This window comes from Carassius auratus, chromosome 38 (genome assembly GCF_003368295.1).
Source record: "Carassius auratus strain Wakin chromosome 38, ASM336829v1, whole genome shotgun sequence".
Lineage (NCBI taxonomy): Eukaryota > Metazoa > Chordata > Actinopteri > Cypriniformes > Cyprinidae > Carassius > Carassius auratus.
Window position 1 is genome coordinate 15,114,826 of NC_039280.1, and position 14,905 is coordinate 15,129,730.

Sequence of the window (14,905 nt, forward strand, 5' to 3'; positions counted from 1 at the left end):
TGCATTTATGTAATCAAAATTATAGTAATATTGTGAAATATTATGAAAATGTATATTTTAAAATTTACATTTAGTCCTGTAATGACAAAGCTATTTATAGAGCTACATTTATCTCATTTTACGTCTTTAAATGTCACTTTTGACCAATTAAATATATCCATGCTGAATAAAAGTATTAATTAAAAAATAAAATAAAATAAATTTCTATTATAATATAAATGTTTAAAGATAAAGTAAAATACAGTAAACCTGTGCCTACAAGAATATTTCATAATTCTCACTTATATGACACCAAGATAACAACATACTTTCACTGAAGTAAGTATAATACATGAAAAACACCAAATTTTCACTGAATATTTCTGAGCAATGACAGCTTCATTTTATAATGGTATACATATATAAATACTGAATTTATCACTCCCCTTTGCTTTTAGTACAGAACAAGTGTTTTGAAAAATGTCATGAAAAATGATTAAAAAAACAAAAAAAACAAAAAAAAAAACAAGGCAACCAGAAAAGAGGTACGATAGATGGATAGAGACAGAGACTAACCTCTAACGTTCCCCTTTTGGTTGGGTTCAAGACCAGGAATCTCTTGAGAAGGTTCTCACAATCCGTGGACATGTAAAAAGGGATCCTATATTTTCCACGTAACACACGTTCACGCAGTTCCTGTGGAAAACACACAGCGGTAAGTATACAGCGAAGCATACAAACACATATAAACACTGATAAAAGGAAGTAAAACCTTGAGATTCTGTCCATCGAAGGGCAAGGAGCCGCTGACCAGCGTATAGAGTATGACGCCCAAACTCCACACGTCCACCTCCGGCCCGTCGTACTTCTTTCCCTGAAAGAGCTCGGGGGCAGCGTAAGGGGGGCTGCCACAGAACGTGTCCAGCTTATTTCCCACCATGAACTCGTTACTGAAGCCGAAGTCAGCTATCTTAATGTTCATATCAGCATCTAGCAGCAGGTTTTCAGCCTGGGGAAACACACAGAACACTTTTAGCTTCTTTTCATCTTGTTTGCATTTTCCATACATGTTATTACACATATGCACTTTAATACAGCCATAGGAGCCATATCTGCTTTCGCAAAAAAAAACTTCTTACCTTCAAATCTCTGTGAACAATGTGTTTTTGGTGACAATACTGCACAGCTGACACAATCTGTACAAATAATACAAATCAGATCATTTGTCAGGCTTGAAATCATTAAATAAATATATTCAATCAGTTGTTTTACCTTTTAAACTAACAAATATTGAAACTTTGTTTTGGTATACATGGCAAAACATTAAATTTACAATCTTGCAGAAGGATCCTCCAAATGTTAAAGAGGCTTTAAGATGATGCCGTTTTTGTTATTTATTTATTTTTCTTTAAATGTGCAAATACAACCTAAAGTGATTTGTGGGATGATTTTGAACATCACTTTTTTTATTTATTATAAAGTACAATTCAAAAGTTTGAGGTCAGTAAGAATTTTTAAAGATCAAATTAATACATTTATTCAGCAAGGATCTATAAAACTGACTAAAACTGATAGTAAATAATTTATAATTATAAAAAAAAAAATAACTAACTTTCTATTAATCAAAGAATCTTTAAAAAAAAAAACTATGATTTCTGAAGGATCATGTGACACTGAAGACTGGAGTAAAAATGTTTTACAATATTGATGTTTTTATTGTACTTTTGATCAAATAAATGCAGCCTTGGCACGCAAAAGAGACTTATTTCAAATAGATTAAAACTGTTCGCATATATATGTATATAAAACACACACACACTTTTTTTTTTCTAGGCCATTACCACTGGTGCTAGCAGCACAGAAACACATCTCACTTACACATAAACCTAAACATAACTTTTGTACTGGCAAAACTTTAAGTTCCTTTAGATATTGATCACTTAATATTCAAAAAATAAAAGTGGAAAACTGCTTGCATCTAATCAGATGTAGTGACATAGATATTACTAAATTCATTTGAGGAAAAGGACATTGGTCCAGGCCAAGCCTGTCATGGGTTGTCGAATCACATTAATAGCATTTCTAAAAATTCAATGGCTAGCATTGATTGGCTCTTCTGTTCCACAGAACTGTCTAGACTCAACCCTGCTAATAATGACTCACTGCTCCATCCCCAGTTCAATTATGATGTAACGAACACGCTCTGAGTGCAGATAATATGGCACAGCTGCACAACATTAATTAACTGCATTCCTACTTAATGCCAGTGTATTCAGTCTCTCCACATTTTACTGCAGTGACATAACTGAGTAACCTAACACAACAAACATGTTAAAAGGGGTCTTTAATAACAATCAAGACGTGGGTTTATTGGGCTGGGGTCATTACTGGACACAACGAGGCTGATGAACTAATTTAAACTCACACAGAGTTTAAAACCAATCACAGTGTGTGTCTAACATGTTGAAAGAAAACAGGAAGAGAACTGCACCTGTCTAAATTTAGCTCTGGCCTCTTTCTCTTTCATCCTCCCATGAGCCACTAGATAGTCAAACACCTCACCTGCAGGAGACAGAGAGCACAGAGGTCAGAAATAAACCCTCAGGAAAGACAAGGATGCAAAACGAAACTCTCTCTCACACACACTTACCTCCGCTGGCATATTCCATCACAAGAAACAGTGTCTTCTCAGTCTCTATCACCTCAAACAGTTTGACTATAAAGAGAGAGACAGGTAATTATAGAGAAGAGATAAATGATCATCAAAGATTAAAAGGAAGCAAAAGAAAAAGGTGTCTTTAATATCAAATCAGGTACAAATCAGGTGGACTGTATAATGCAGATTAAATGCTTATTCTAAAGTACTGGTGTTTAAAGAAAAAAAAAAGTTTATATGCATACATATGCTATAAAATACATATATTTTTATATACACAATATTATAAACAGACTTAAAAAAGATTAATAAACACATTAATAAATACAGTTTAGAGCTGCAACTAACGATTATTTTTTGTCGACTAATCTAACGCTTATTTTTTTCGATTAGTCGACTAATCTAACGATTATTTTTATTACAATAAATAATTAATCTAATGTTCTTTTTTTAAATTAGCTAATAAATCCTTTGGATAACTTTACAAAAAAAATATAAGTACAACTTCTAATATAATATTTCAACCTTTATTCATTTTCAACCTATGTGGTTGAAGTTTTTACAGTATAAGATAATAAAGAGGCAAAGAAAATTATTTTACAATGGTAAATATGAGATTATGATAGCGTTTATAATTAAACCACAGAAGCCACAAATTTACAATTGTCTGAGACGTCATGAAATGTTCTTTAGCATCACTGACCATAAAATGTAGTCAGGGTTCTGCTATGGTTTAGCATGGTTTCCAGATATCTGGAGCTGGTGGTTTGTGACTGTTGTCTCGCGGCGCGCTGTCTTTTAAGGGGCAGTTCACATATCACGTCTTTTGCGCTCAAGTTCGTTATTTCCAATGTAGGCGCGCGATAAGCACGCTCATAATGGAAGCGATGCAGTCACGACGCGCTCGTTTTTTCCAGGCGCGTCCGCATCGCATCGAGTTATAAAAACCTCAACTTTTCAGAATGCCGCAAGCGCAAGAATATCAGACCCTGAACCAGGAAGTTGGTCACCAGATCACACGGTAACCAGTTAAACCGTAACACCGGAGAGCGCCAAGATGTTTTACTCTGAGGTGCTCGAGCATTGCAGTTGTGCTGCCGTGGTACACCATATCGTTTTTGCAAAGGGAACAAAGGGCCATTTTATTTGTCCTCTGTTTAAAGTGCCACACAGATGGGAAATCAAAAATTACCTGTATTACAGTGTATGATGTAGCTGCCCATCAGTGTAAACAATGTGCAAATAATTAAACCAAAAAGTACACGAAGTTATTGGCTTCTAAAGTAAGGAGTCGACTCTGAATCGCTGAAACGAGTCGTTATAGATTTCAAATCTTTTGCCCATCTCTATGTACGTCACTAGGAAAACTTTGCATAATAATCTTCGCCTACCCGTATCTATCGTAACTCCGTGAATATACACTATTCAGATTCAAACTGAAGCGCGCGGCTTGAATACACCCACACAGAAGAAAAAGCAGCGGTACCATGCTATATATATATATATATATATATATATATATATATATATATATATATATATATATATATATATATATATATATATATATATATATATATATATATATATAAATTAGGGGTGTCCATGTAACCGAGTGAAACATTTTGCTCGGTTAAGTGACGTCAATGGCGTGAATTGAATTTAGTTGTAATACATTTTTGCACCACCAGAGACCGCCAGAGCGCAAGTCATTTTTCTAATATGAAGCGGGCTAATACGAGTGACGGGGCAAAATGCAAGTATTGCAATACAGTGCTTAGATATACTTCAAGTACAACCTCATTGTTGTAATCTCAACAGCCAACACCCGGGCATCATTAGGCCGGTCAGGACACACTGGATGCGTGGTGTGTCTGTTTTTAATTCGGTTCCCATGTTAACAGGTTAGAGCTTGCCGACTGCCTGCGTGAGACGCGTGGCTCAGGCGCTGCTCGACGCGTGCATGCTAGAAATAGAACCGACGCCTTGTTGGAAGCGTTTCCAGGCAAAGTATAATAGGAAAATATGTTTTTGTTTGTACAAAAATACATATTAATTCATGACATTTTGATATTTGAAAGTCTATAGGTTGACATAAATTCAGATATAAATGTAATTTAAATAAATAAATAAATAAATAATTATCGATTTTCAAATATTGTACGTGTCAAACATAGTCGTAGTCATAGCCTTAGCGAGGCGGCCGCGGAGTCTGCTTGTTACCTTTTGTCTTATACATTTTAGGCTTATTCTCAAATTCAGATTGTGTTAATGGGCGGCATTATTAGGCAGTTTTAATAGGACAATTTGACCGGAGAGATTAAATTTTGTCGGACATTCCTTTTTTTTTTTTTTGGCCAATGTCCAGAAATTACTATGGTTATGGTTACTATGGCACACTATGGTTAACCGAGTATTAACCGCTAAGGGCCTCGGTTAACGGTTAATGAAAAACTTGAGAACGTGCAGCCCTAATATATATATATATGAACTAGATATTAAATCTATTTTGTTAATTAAAATAAAACTGAAGTAAAATACAAATTTTAGATTAAAAATTAATTAGACAATTAATTTGAAAATGCTGCCTAGTCAAATAAATTAAATCATTTGTTATTTATAAATCACCCTCTGTACATTTAAAGCATGTTCCATGTCTTCCCATTTTGTTGAACATCTGTCTGTCGTGAAACACCATGCAGCTCTCTCTCATGCTGCACCACCGACAGTGTTTCTAAACACAGTCTAGTGCTACATAAAGCCCCTCTGTGTGAAGACATGACGACGTGTCTGGCTCTGATAATCATTCTGTTTGCAAACAGGAAATGACAACAAATGTAGGAGAATCAATTAAACTAAATGAGAATAGCATTACCTAAGCCATTACTTATAGGCTGTTGCACAGACTCAAAAAGAGGTAAGTGGAAACAAGTATCAAGTTACTTCTTCATCCTATCATTTATCACATGCAATGGCAGCACGCTGGTCTCCATTTGGCTCGATCCAAGAAATCTTCAGGGATAACGTTCAGATGATGCATGTCTTCAGTAATCTGGTCCTTCCATCTTTTCTTTGGTCGTCCATGTGGCATCTAGCCTTCAATCTTGAGACCCAAGGCAGTCCGCCCTACAGAATTTTCGCCACTGTGCATAACATGTCTGTAACATTGGAGCTGTCCTTCCATCATCTTGGACGTGATTGGTGCAACACCTCTTTTGGCATGACCAATTTAGTAACGGGCTGCTTGTGCTGCTGCCATGGTTCGTTTTGCTGTGGATTTGAGGGCTTTATCGTTGGAAATCGCCATCGGTGCAGGACTGAAACCACGCCTTGACTTCGTAAACTTGTCTCACCGCTTCATCCCAGATGGCTGATGCTGGCTGGTCCATGTCCACATCCATGGAGTCCAGGTGGGCCGATAGCTGGGCTTTGCACTCGGGAAGGCCCCACCATTTGATGTTTTCCATACTGGAAAGCATAGCGCTTACCAGCGCTTCTCACTGGTAACGTCCAATTTGAGATCTATGAAGAGCAGGCAATGCTGAAGGCTGACTTCTTCCGATGGGATCATTTTTGCGTTTGCCACGAGTTTCAAATCTTATCAACAGATAAGCATGTAGTTGATTTGCGATGTGCAGCCGCCACTGGTGCAGGTGATGCGGTGGCTTGGCTTGGCCTTCCTGAAGAAGGTATTGACAACGGCCAAGTCATGGGCTTCGGCGCACTACAAAATGCGGTTGCAGCCTTCATTTTGGTCGCCAAACCCATTCCACCATGCAACGCTTCTTATCCACCCCTAGCTGATCCAACATGTCCATTTAAATCACCACCAATTGCAATGTATTCGTCTGGGAACCTACGGTTTGGAGGTGGGCATCTAAGCTCTTCCAGAAAGCATCCTTCTCGTTGTCAGGGCAGCCCGTCTGCAGGGCGTGGCTTGAGACAACTCAAAGAGTCGCCTTGTTTGATTTCATCTTGATGGCCACGAGTCGATCGGAAATTCAATGGACTCCATTGACATTGTCCCACTGCTTCTCACTGACTGCGAGCCCAACGTCATTTCAACAGCCTTTCCAACTGGTTTCTTAAAAGCATGCAATGTCAAAAGTGTGGCAGTTCTTTAAAGCTTCGGCCACTACCGGTCATTATTCCAACATTTAACACTGCAATTCGTATTTGGACTCTCGTCTTTAGCCCGCTTTGTCCATCAGCAGGGAATCCTCGCACATTTTTCACGTTGTTTGGGTCGTGGACGACACGCATCGCCTATGGGGGACATGTTCAGATCCAATTTTTAACTAGGCCTAGCCTTTGATCTAACCGAAAAGTAATCCAACCAATGCGTCACTCCACCTATCACTTGGGACCGTCAACTTTGGTCAACTTCTCTCAGGTCATTTTCCAGAGGGCACCACGTTGATGTGGTGATCGGCTTTTGCTTTTGGTTATTTCTATATTATTATAGTTAATAATATATTGAATAAGTTTTTTATTTTTATATTTTCAGTTTTCATTTATAAATGTTAGTCATTCTGTTATATGTTTGTCATCTTTATTAATTTTATTTCAAATTTAGTATTTTTAGTATTCAACTTAAAAGAGTTTTTAGTTGCCAAATCCAAAAATATTAATTTTAATTTAGATTAAGTTTTTCATCTAATATTTTATTTGATTTTAGTTTTAATTTTAGTTTACAAGTTTTCTATATTTAGTTTTATTTCAGTTTGAATTCAACCAACAAAAATCTTTTTAGCTACAGTTTTAGTTCACCGTTTTATCTATTTTAGTTTATTTCAGTTTTAATTCAATTAATGAAAATATTTTTAGTTATAGGTTTAGTTAAAAACAATGGTGTGTGTATGTGTGTGTGTGTGTGTGTGTATATAAACATGCTCACCAATATTTGGGTGGTTTAAATTCTTCATGATTGTGACTTCTCTGGAAAGCTGTTGAAGAGAAGATCATAACTAAATGTAATCAACATGTCACAATGAATTGTTAAAAGCTCTGCATCTTCTTTCAGCTTTAACATGAAACAGGAAGCTAAATACAGCTGGACTGTGTCATTGTCATAGCGAACAGAGAGTTTCCTTTTCAGTGGAGTGCTATTCATTATTGATCTCTAAAAAAAAGGCTGGATCCTCCCCTCTCAATGGAATGGAAGAGTCATGCATCTTTAATAGCACTAGTAAGCAGACTGTGTTCCTGAGCTGTTAGCACATATTGCTTTCCACGTCCTGCTATCACAAGTGTAGCTTTGGAGAGGGTGCGAGAGACGTGGTGAGATTTTGGACCACAGGGAAACACTTTCGGTACACCATAAACCCAATCCAATTCTCACCACACTACATTCTGTGAGTTATACCCACTCATAAACATTTTTTCCCTCAACTATGAAACATTGAGGCCACTGCAGAACTCCTATACTGTAATAGAACAAGATGTAAATACAAACTCACTAAATCACCATACTTCCCCAACGGATTAATCACATAACATTAAGACAACTGTTTTGTATTACAAGTTTTAATATGCAAAAGAGGCATTATTAATGAAATATGCACAAACATGCATATATTTCCAGAAAAGAAAACTGAATATCGGATGAAGGCAGGTTCGAAATTATTGTTTGAATATCCCTTTACCAATTTATAAATCAGAAAACAGAGTCAACAGAACAGAAAGAAACAGTGTTTAAGTAACAAAAAAAAAAAGATACATAAATTAGGCAAATTACATATGAATCTTATGAACAGGACCCTATGTAAAAAGACTGGAATAAAACTGTATAATCTGATGAAGTGAAGATTTCTGGCTCAGTGCATAAGGAAAAACTAATTTTGAGAAAACAGCCTTTAAAAGACATGTACTGAAATTGAAATCCACAGATGCAAACAGCTAAAGTGTAAAAAACTTGTGTGTATATTGGACTTTTTGTTAACAAGTCTAAAAGAAGACAAGTTGTGAAGGTAAAACAGGACAAAATCTCAATTCACCAGTCCATTAAAAAGGTTTTTTGCCTGTAGTGTCTTCCCTTAATCTGAAGACCGTAAAAAAATTGTTGGGTAAAAGAAACGCTCCAGGTTCAATACAATTTTAATTCATCTTTAATATTAAGCAAAGTAATCCAGACTCATGTGTTAATTTCTAAAACTATGTTTTTGTAAAAGGACTTAGACTCCCAGTTAAAATTTTGAGGTCAGTAAGCAAAATTATTACTACTAATCAGGAGAAATCCATTTGTTTATTCAGCAAAGATGCATTCAGTTAATATTTAGAATGTTACAAATGATTTCTATTTTAAATAAATACTGTTCCTCTGAAAATTCAGCTTTGCCAACACAGCAATTAATTGCATTTCAAAATATATGAATAATTATTTTAAAATGTTCTACATATAGCATTTACTTCACAATTAGTTTTTCTGACCAAATTCAACTGATAGACTAAATGTACACACTGAACATTTGTAATGATTCATAGATAAGTGTTTTGAATCAGATCACTGAAACTGACATTTTGAAATGACCATTTTGAAATCAGTCAGAAACTTTTGAAAACATGAAGGTCATTAAACAGTGTAGAAGTACATTGCCGGCAAAATTACTGTGGAAATAGTGCCAACACTGCTCTCTGAATACAGCAAACTCCAATGATAAGAAAAGTAAAGGGTCAAAGAGAAAGGAGGGAAAACTTTCCAAGATGCAAATCACTGGTGATTTGTCTCTGTACTATCAGCCTAAAAGTTTGGTGAAGCAGAGAGGTCTGAGAAAGGCCAGATAAGACTCTGTGTCTATTGATTTATTACACATGACTCAAACGATGCCATCCCTTTCTCACTCTGAGTTTGTTATTAGACTGTCAATATGTCTGAATCCATCAACTCCTTGATTAAAAGACATCCAGATCTGTTGTTAAGAAAAGATCAATGCTTTCATAAAATGTTTAAGATAAAAGAATTAGCAAAAGGAAAATAAAAAAGACACACATAACAGGGGTACTAAAATTCTTAATTTAACATGATAACCTGTTTTTTTATTATTATTATTCCAGTTTCATATGAATTCCAATTCATTTCTGATTTATATTTTCACATAATTGTCTGTTTTCCTCCGTATCTCTTATAGCTCTTGCACTCTCTCTCCCTTCGGTGCACTGTCTTAACGCCTCTGCGATGACTAAAAACCACCGGTCCACAGCAGAACATCTCACTTCAGTCGAGGGAACAGACCTCAAACGCCCACGGCTATTACACAACCTCCAACTCACAACAACACACACACACACACACGCACACGCACAATCATGAGGACACGTGTTAGAGTAACACAACCTGGAAATCCTAAAAACATCACTGCATGCTCCACTGCTTTAACAGCAAGTAAATGAAGACACAGAATCAGACTCCTAAAACTCAAACAATAATCTCAATTTTATTAACTCTAAATAATTCTGTTATAATACCATTATATATTCTCAACCTACTGCCAAACTATAAACATTGGAATGTGGCTATGTATAAAGTGGCTTCAATCCTATTACTAAAAATGTATTTATTCTGAGTGTTTACAGTAATATCGTTGTGTTAAGCATTGTTTTTTAGTTTTTTTATCATGTATGTTTTTGAAGCCACTGTTGATTAAGATCCGGACTGGACTGGTATTAAATAACACTGTATCAGTTGTGATTTTCCTGCATTCTGAAGTTGCCATCTGCATCTGTACAGGTGCTATTCACAGCAATCATGAGAACAGAAACGAATCCGTGTCATCATGACGTCATCTTCCTGCAGCTCTAGGTTCATTAGTCACATCACATTTCAGTTTAGTTTAAAAAAAAAAAACCTGGCAGCAAAACTAAGACCTCTCTGGTTCAATGTAATGCAAGCTATCGTATAAACAGGAGTGAGGACAATTTGAAAGTCACACTTTTTAGATTTCAAAATTAATTATTTTAAACACTGTGTTAAAGGGATACTCCACCCTAAAATGTATGAACTTTTTTCATTAACTCATCTTCATTGGCTACTTTAAAGGGTTACTCCAACCCAAAATGAACATTGTCATTAATCACTTACACCCATGTTGTTCCCAACTCGTAAAAGCTCCATTCGTCTTCGGAACACAATTTAAAATATTTTGGAGGAAAACCTGGAGGGGCTTGTGATTGTCCCATAGACTGCCATGTAAATAACCGTGTCAAGGTCCACAAAAGGTATGAAAAGTCATCATCAGAATACTCCATCTGCCATCAGTCAGATTCAGTCTATGGGACAGTCACAAGCCTTCGGGTTTCATCCAAAATATCTTAAATTGTGTTCTGAAGAAGAACTGAGCTATTATGGGTTTGGTACGACATGGGGGTATGTGATTAATGACATAATTTTAATTTTGGCTGGAGTAACCCTTTAAAGTAGCCAATGAAGATGAGTTAATGAAAAAATATGAATTGAATGTAGAACTTTACATAAAAAAAAAACATCTTTTCATCGTTGACACATAATGCACACCATAAAGGGTTAAAAGGAAGAGAAAATGAAGGCGATGCTGATAATTAAAGCAAAAACTAGAAAGACCGAAGAGGCCTGATTGGGCCAGTCTCTCATTATTGCGGTGTGTGAGTCACAGCCGTGTGTTGGCTGACGACCAGCAGGCCACAGAGCGAGGATACACTCTGAATCCCAATCAATGCTGCTGTGGAAAAACTAATGGTGGCTGCGGCGAGCAGCTCCCAGCTAAAATTAGAGATGTGTCCTCGGCTTGTATATCTCTGAGCAAGCGCTGATTAGCATTATCATTTGAATTCTTCTGATCATCCCATGCACACATCTCTCCCGGCCTTTCATTTCACATTTATCACTCACATGTACACCTTCTACTCCACTTGTTCGGGCTGTCATCAGGCTGTCTCTGCCTGTTCTGGCCTTTATCTTCCATCTCCTACCATTTTGAGGTCCCTCCAGTCTGTCACTTCACTGTCGGCCCACCGAAAATGTCCATCTGTCCTTCCCCCACATATCCTCTTCCTCCTCCTCCTCCTCCTCCTCTTTCCACCTTGGCTGTTGTGAAGACTGATTCACCACAACAGTGTCATAACCAGACGCAACACTACAGAGTGACAAGCAATAAAGGTTTGTATAAATCTGAGTTTTTGTTCTAATCATCCACAACCGTGAAAAGCAGGGGATATAATGCTGATTGTTTTTTTATTTCTTTTTGATTACTATCGCAGAGTTTCTACTAAAGGAGCATCATTAACCACTGCTCAGCAAATTTTCACGGGCAAAATCCAGTAATTTCAACAGAAACCCAAACGATCTGGATTTTCACGTAATGCCGACAGACTTCTCAATAAGGATTTCGCATCGGTTTCAGATGGCTTCGTGAATTTATCGCAATGACCAGTGGCTTTGACGGTGACTTCAGTGTGAGCTGTGATTCATATATCATTACACTTCTCACAATAGACAATTGAGGTTTTCAAATCACAACATTTCAATAATGTGATCAAACATTTCCTGTTCCTTAATGACTAATACTAATAACAATTTCTGAGTACACACTGCATGATTTGAGGCCCAATTTTCACTCGACGACAGCTCTCGCAAAATCACAGACAACTGCCCAAAATAGACAGTACAACCAATGAGAGAGCAAGATACAGAGCAGCAGGAAGTTCGGGGAGGAGTTACATGAAACGTAGTTTGCAGACCAGACAGAGTTGTCTGTGATTCTTCGTATTATAAAGTCATGTGGTGCGTAACTTCCTGTCACCGATCCATTGTGCATGTGAACCCCAGAAAACAACGATGATCCAATGACTTTAATAGTGAACTCGGCATTAGTATGTTTATTTTAGATTTGACAATGACTTTCATTTCTGAAAGTAAGTAGACAGAAACTACAAATGATTCAGTCATTAAACTGATTCAAGCACATCTCATGGCATTGATTCACAAGTCCTTTCACAAGTCCTGTTTATAATAATCATTTGTTTATGAATCAGTCTACATTAGTCATTACATTAGATTGTTGAGTACAATCAGCCAGAGCAATCCAACAGAAAAATTTAATCACAATTTGCTAAAAAGGTTCTTTAACCGAGGAACTATAGATTTAGCAATACTTAACTTATACCAGTGTCACATCAAGTACAACTGAGATACTGTTTACCATATTTGATGTGCTCTATGTGAGTTGATCAATCTTTATGTAAAATAAAAAAAGTTTAAATTAAAGCTGTTCATCCAAGAAGACTTGGATTAAACCACTCGATTCAGACGGACTATAAAGTCTTTCTCAAGCTTTCTGAAGAGTGACAATTTCGGTAGCCTGGACTTTGAACAAACAGACAAAATTTCAAAATATCATCCTTTGTGTTGTCTTGTAGGTTCGGAAATAGCTTTTGGTGGACTTTCCCTTTAAGAGAACAGAATGTCACAAGAGAACACGCATAGAATGCAAGCTGTCCGTGTTATATTAACTGCATTACCAAATTACAGCATTTGCTCTCGCTCTCTCTCAATTCCCACACAGCTTTGTACACATTTAGAAATAAACGTTTCCAAATAAAAGGCTGGAAATGCGCAGGTGTGACAGGATGTGCTCAGTGGAGAGCGGCTTGAGTGGCGGCGCAGCCTGCAGTAGGTGGGGACAGTATTGCACCACAGCTGGTGTACTTTACTACTTGAGCTCAGAGTGTGAAGGTTACTGCTGGAGGAGCTTCTGTTTGAATGGACTTCTCATAATGATGGGTGACTGAGAACACCAGCAGAAATTATGTTCCATTTCTACTACCCAAGATTTTGAGAAACGCTCTGGATACTAGCACAGAAGATCAACACAGTTTAGAAATCTGAGCTGACTGCCAGCATTACCTATGATTCAGAATGGAACTGCACTGCTGCCAAACACAAAACTAACCAGGTAGCCAATACACAACTCAGACAAAAAGACCCAAACCCAGAGTCATGAACAAACAGAGAACTTCCTGTAGGTAAATGACACAACACTAGCAGCACGGAGGAAGAAAACCCCTGAATCATGACACAGTTTTACATCAATACACATAACATGCACATTTTAGTATTAAATGTGAAACTCACCTTTTGAAGGCTTGTTGGATTTAGTTGGGTTTTATCAATAATTTTTATTGCCACCTGAAAAAAAAAACTTTTATTGGAATTTTGTGAAATTTGAGGAAAACTGGCAACCTAAAATATTCTTCAGTTATATACACTAACATTCAAAAGTTTGGGGTTTGTGAGATTTTTTTACATTTACTTGATTTTTAAAAAATACAATAAAAATAAAAATCGCAATACTGTAAAATAATATTACAATTTCAAATAGCTGTTTCTTAAATTTTAAAATGTAATTTATTTCGATGATGGCAAAGCTGAATCTCAAGTATCATTACTCCAGTATTCAGTATCACATGATCTTTCAGAAATCATTCTAATATACTTATTTACTGCTCAGTTGTCATCATATATCATTGGTGCTCTGTTAATATTAATATAAACATTTTTGTTAAAACTGTGAAGAACAGATCAAAAGAACTTATTTTGAAACTGAAAGAATTTATTTGAAACTGAAATCTTTTGTAACATTATAAATGCCTTTATTCACTTTTGATCATTTTAATGCAGTCTTGCATCTTCTTACTGGCCCCATACTTTGGAATGATTGTGTATCACGTTAGGATTGTTATATCAAAAATCTAACATGCATGCGTGTAAATTATAAAATAAAAAATAAAATCAATCATGAGATTTTTTTCAAATTACATTACACTGCTCCACTGAGTTTAACAAAGTATAATTCAAAAAATTCCAAAAGGAAACATGAAAGCATGTTTGTGTCTGTGTGTCAGGAAACACACTCATGACTCTTGACTCCTCACCTCGCTTCCTGTGAGGATATGGCGAGCCAGTTTGACCTTGGCAAAGTTGCCTTTTCCAATGGTTTTTAGAAGTCGGTAATTCCCAATAAGAGGGTGCACATCATCTAATCCCGAGCCAGAATTTCGGTTTCGACCACTCGACCTCACAGACCGAGAGGTCCCCTCCCCTCGGCCATGGCTATTTGTTGTATGCTGTTAGGAATAAAAACACATCCATAAATAAAAAAAAAAACTATAACAAATATGTATATGTTACAGCGTGTTTGAAAAAACATTCATTATCTATGCATGGAAAGGAAACTTAATTCCCCAGGGTAGAAATCACTAATATTGACTCCACCCATGCCACATCAGAGAGGTCCATTA

The 14,905-nt window shown here is 36.5% G+C and overlaps 1 protein-coding gene across 8 annotated transcripts in view; it reads right to left on the reverse strand.

Annotated features, from left to right (window-relative positions):
• LOC113057193 (MAP/microtubule affinity-regulating kinase 3-like) overlaps positions 1–14,905 on the reverse strand; it is a 30,228-nt gene that overhangs the window by 12,850 nt on the left and 2,473 nt on the right. For all 8 annotated transcript variants that reach the window (XM_026224373.1, XM_026224370.1, XM_026224372.1 and 5 more), the window contains exons 2-9: positions 14,540–14,731; positions 13,740–13,793; positions 7,533–7,581; positions 2,630–2,695; positions 2,471–2,541; positions 1,119–1,175; positions 752–988; positions 556–675 (exon numbers count right to left, since the gene is read on the reverse strand). In XM_026224373.1, coding sequence (XP_026080158.1) covers positions 556–675; positions 752–988; positions 1,119–1,175; positions 2,471–2,541; positions 2,630–2,695; positions 7,533–7,581; positions 13,740–13,793; positions 14,540–14,731 — 846 coding nt within the window. The remainder of the gene's footprint in view (positions 1–555; positions 676–751; positions 989–1,118; positions 1,176–2,470; positions 2,542–2,629; positions 2,696–7,532; positions 7,582–13,739; positions 13,794–14,539; positions 14,732–14,905) is intronic.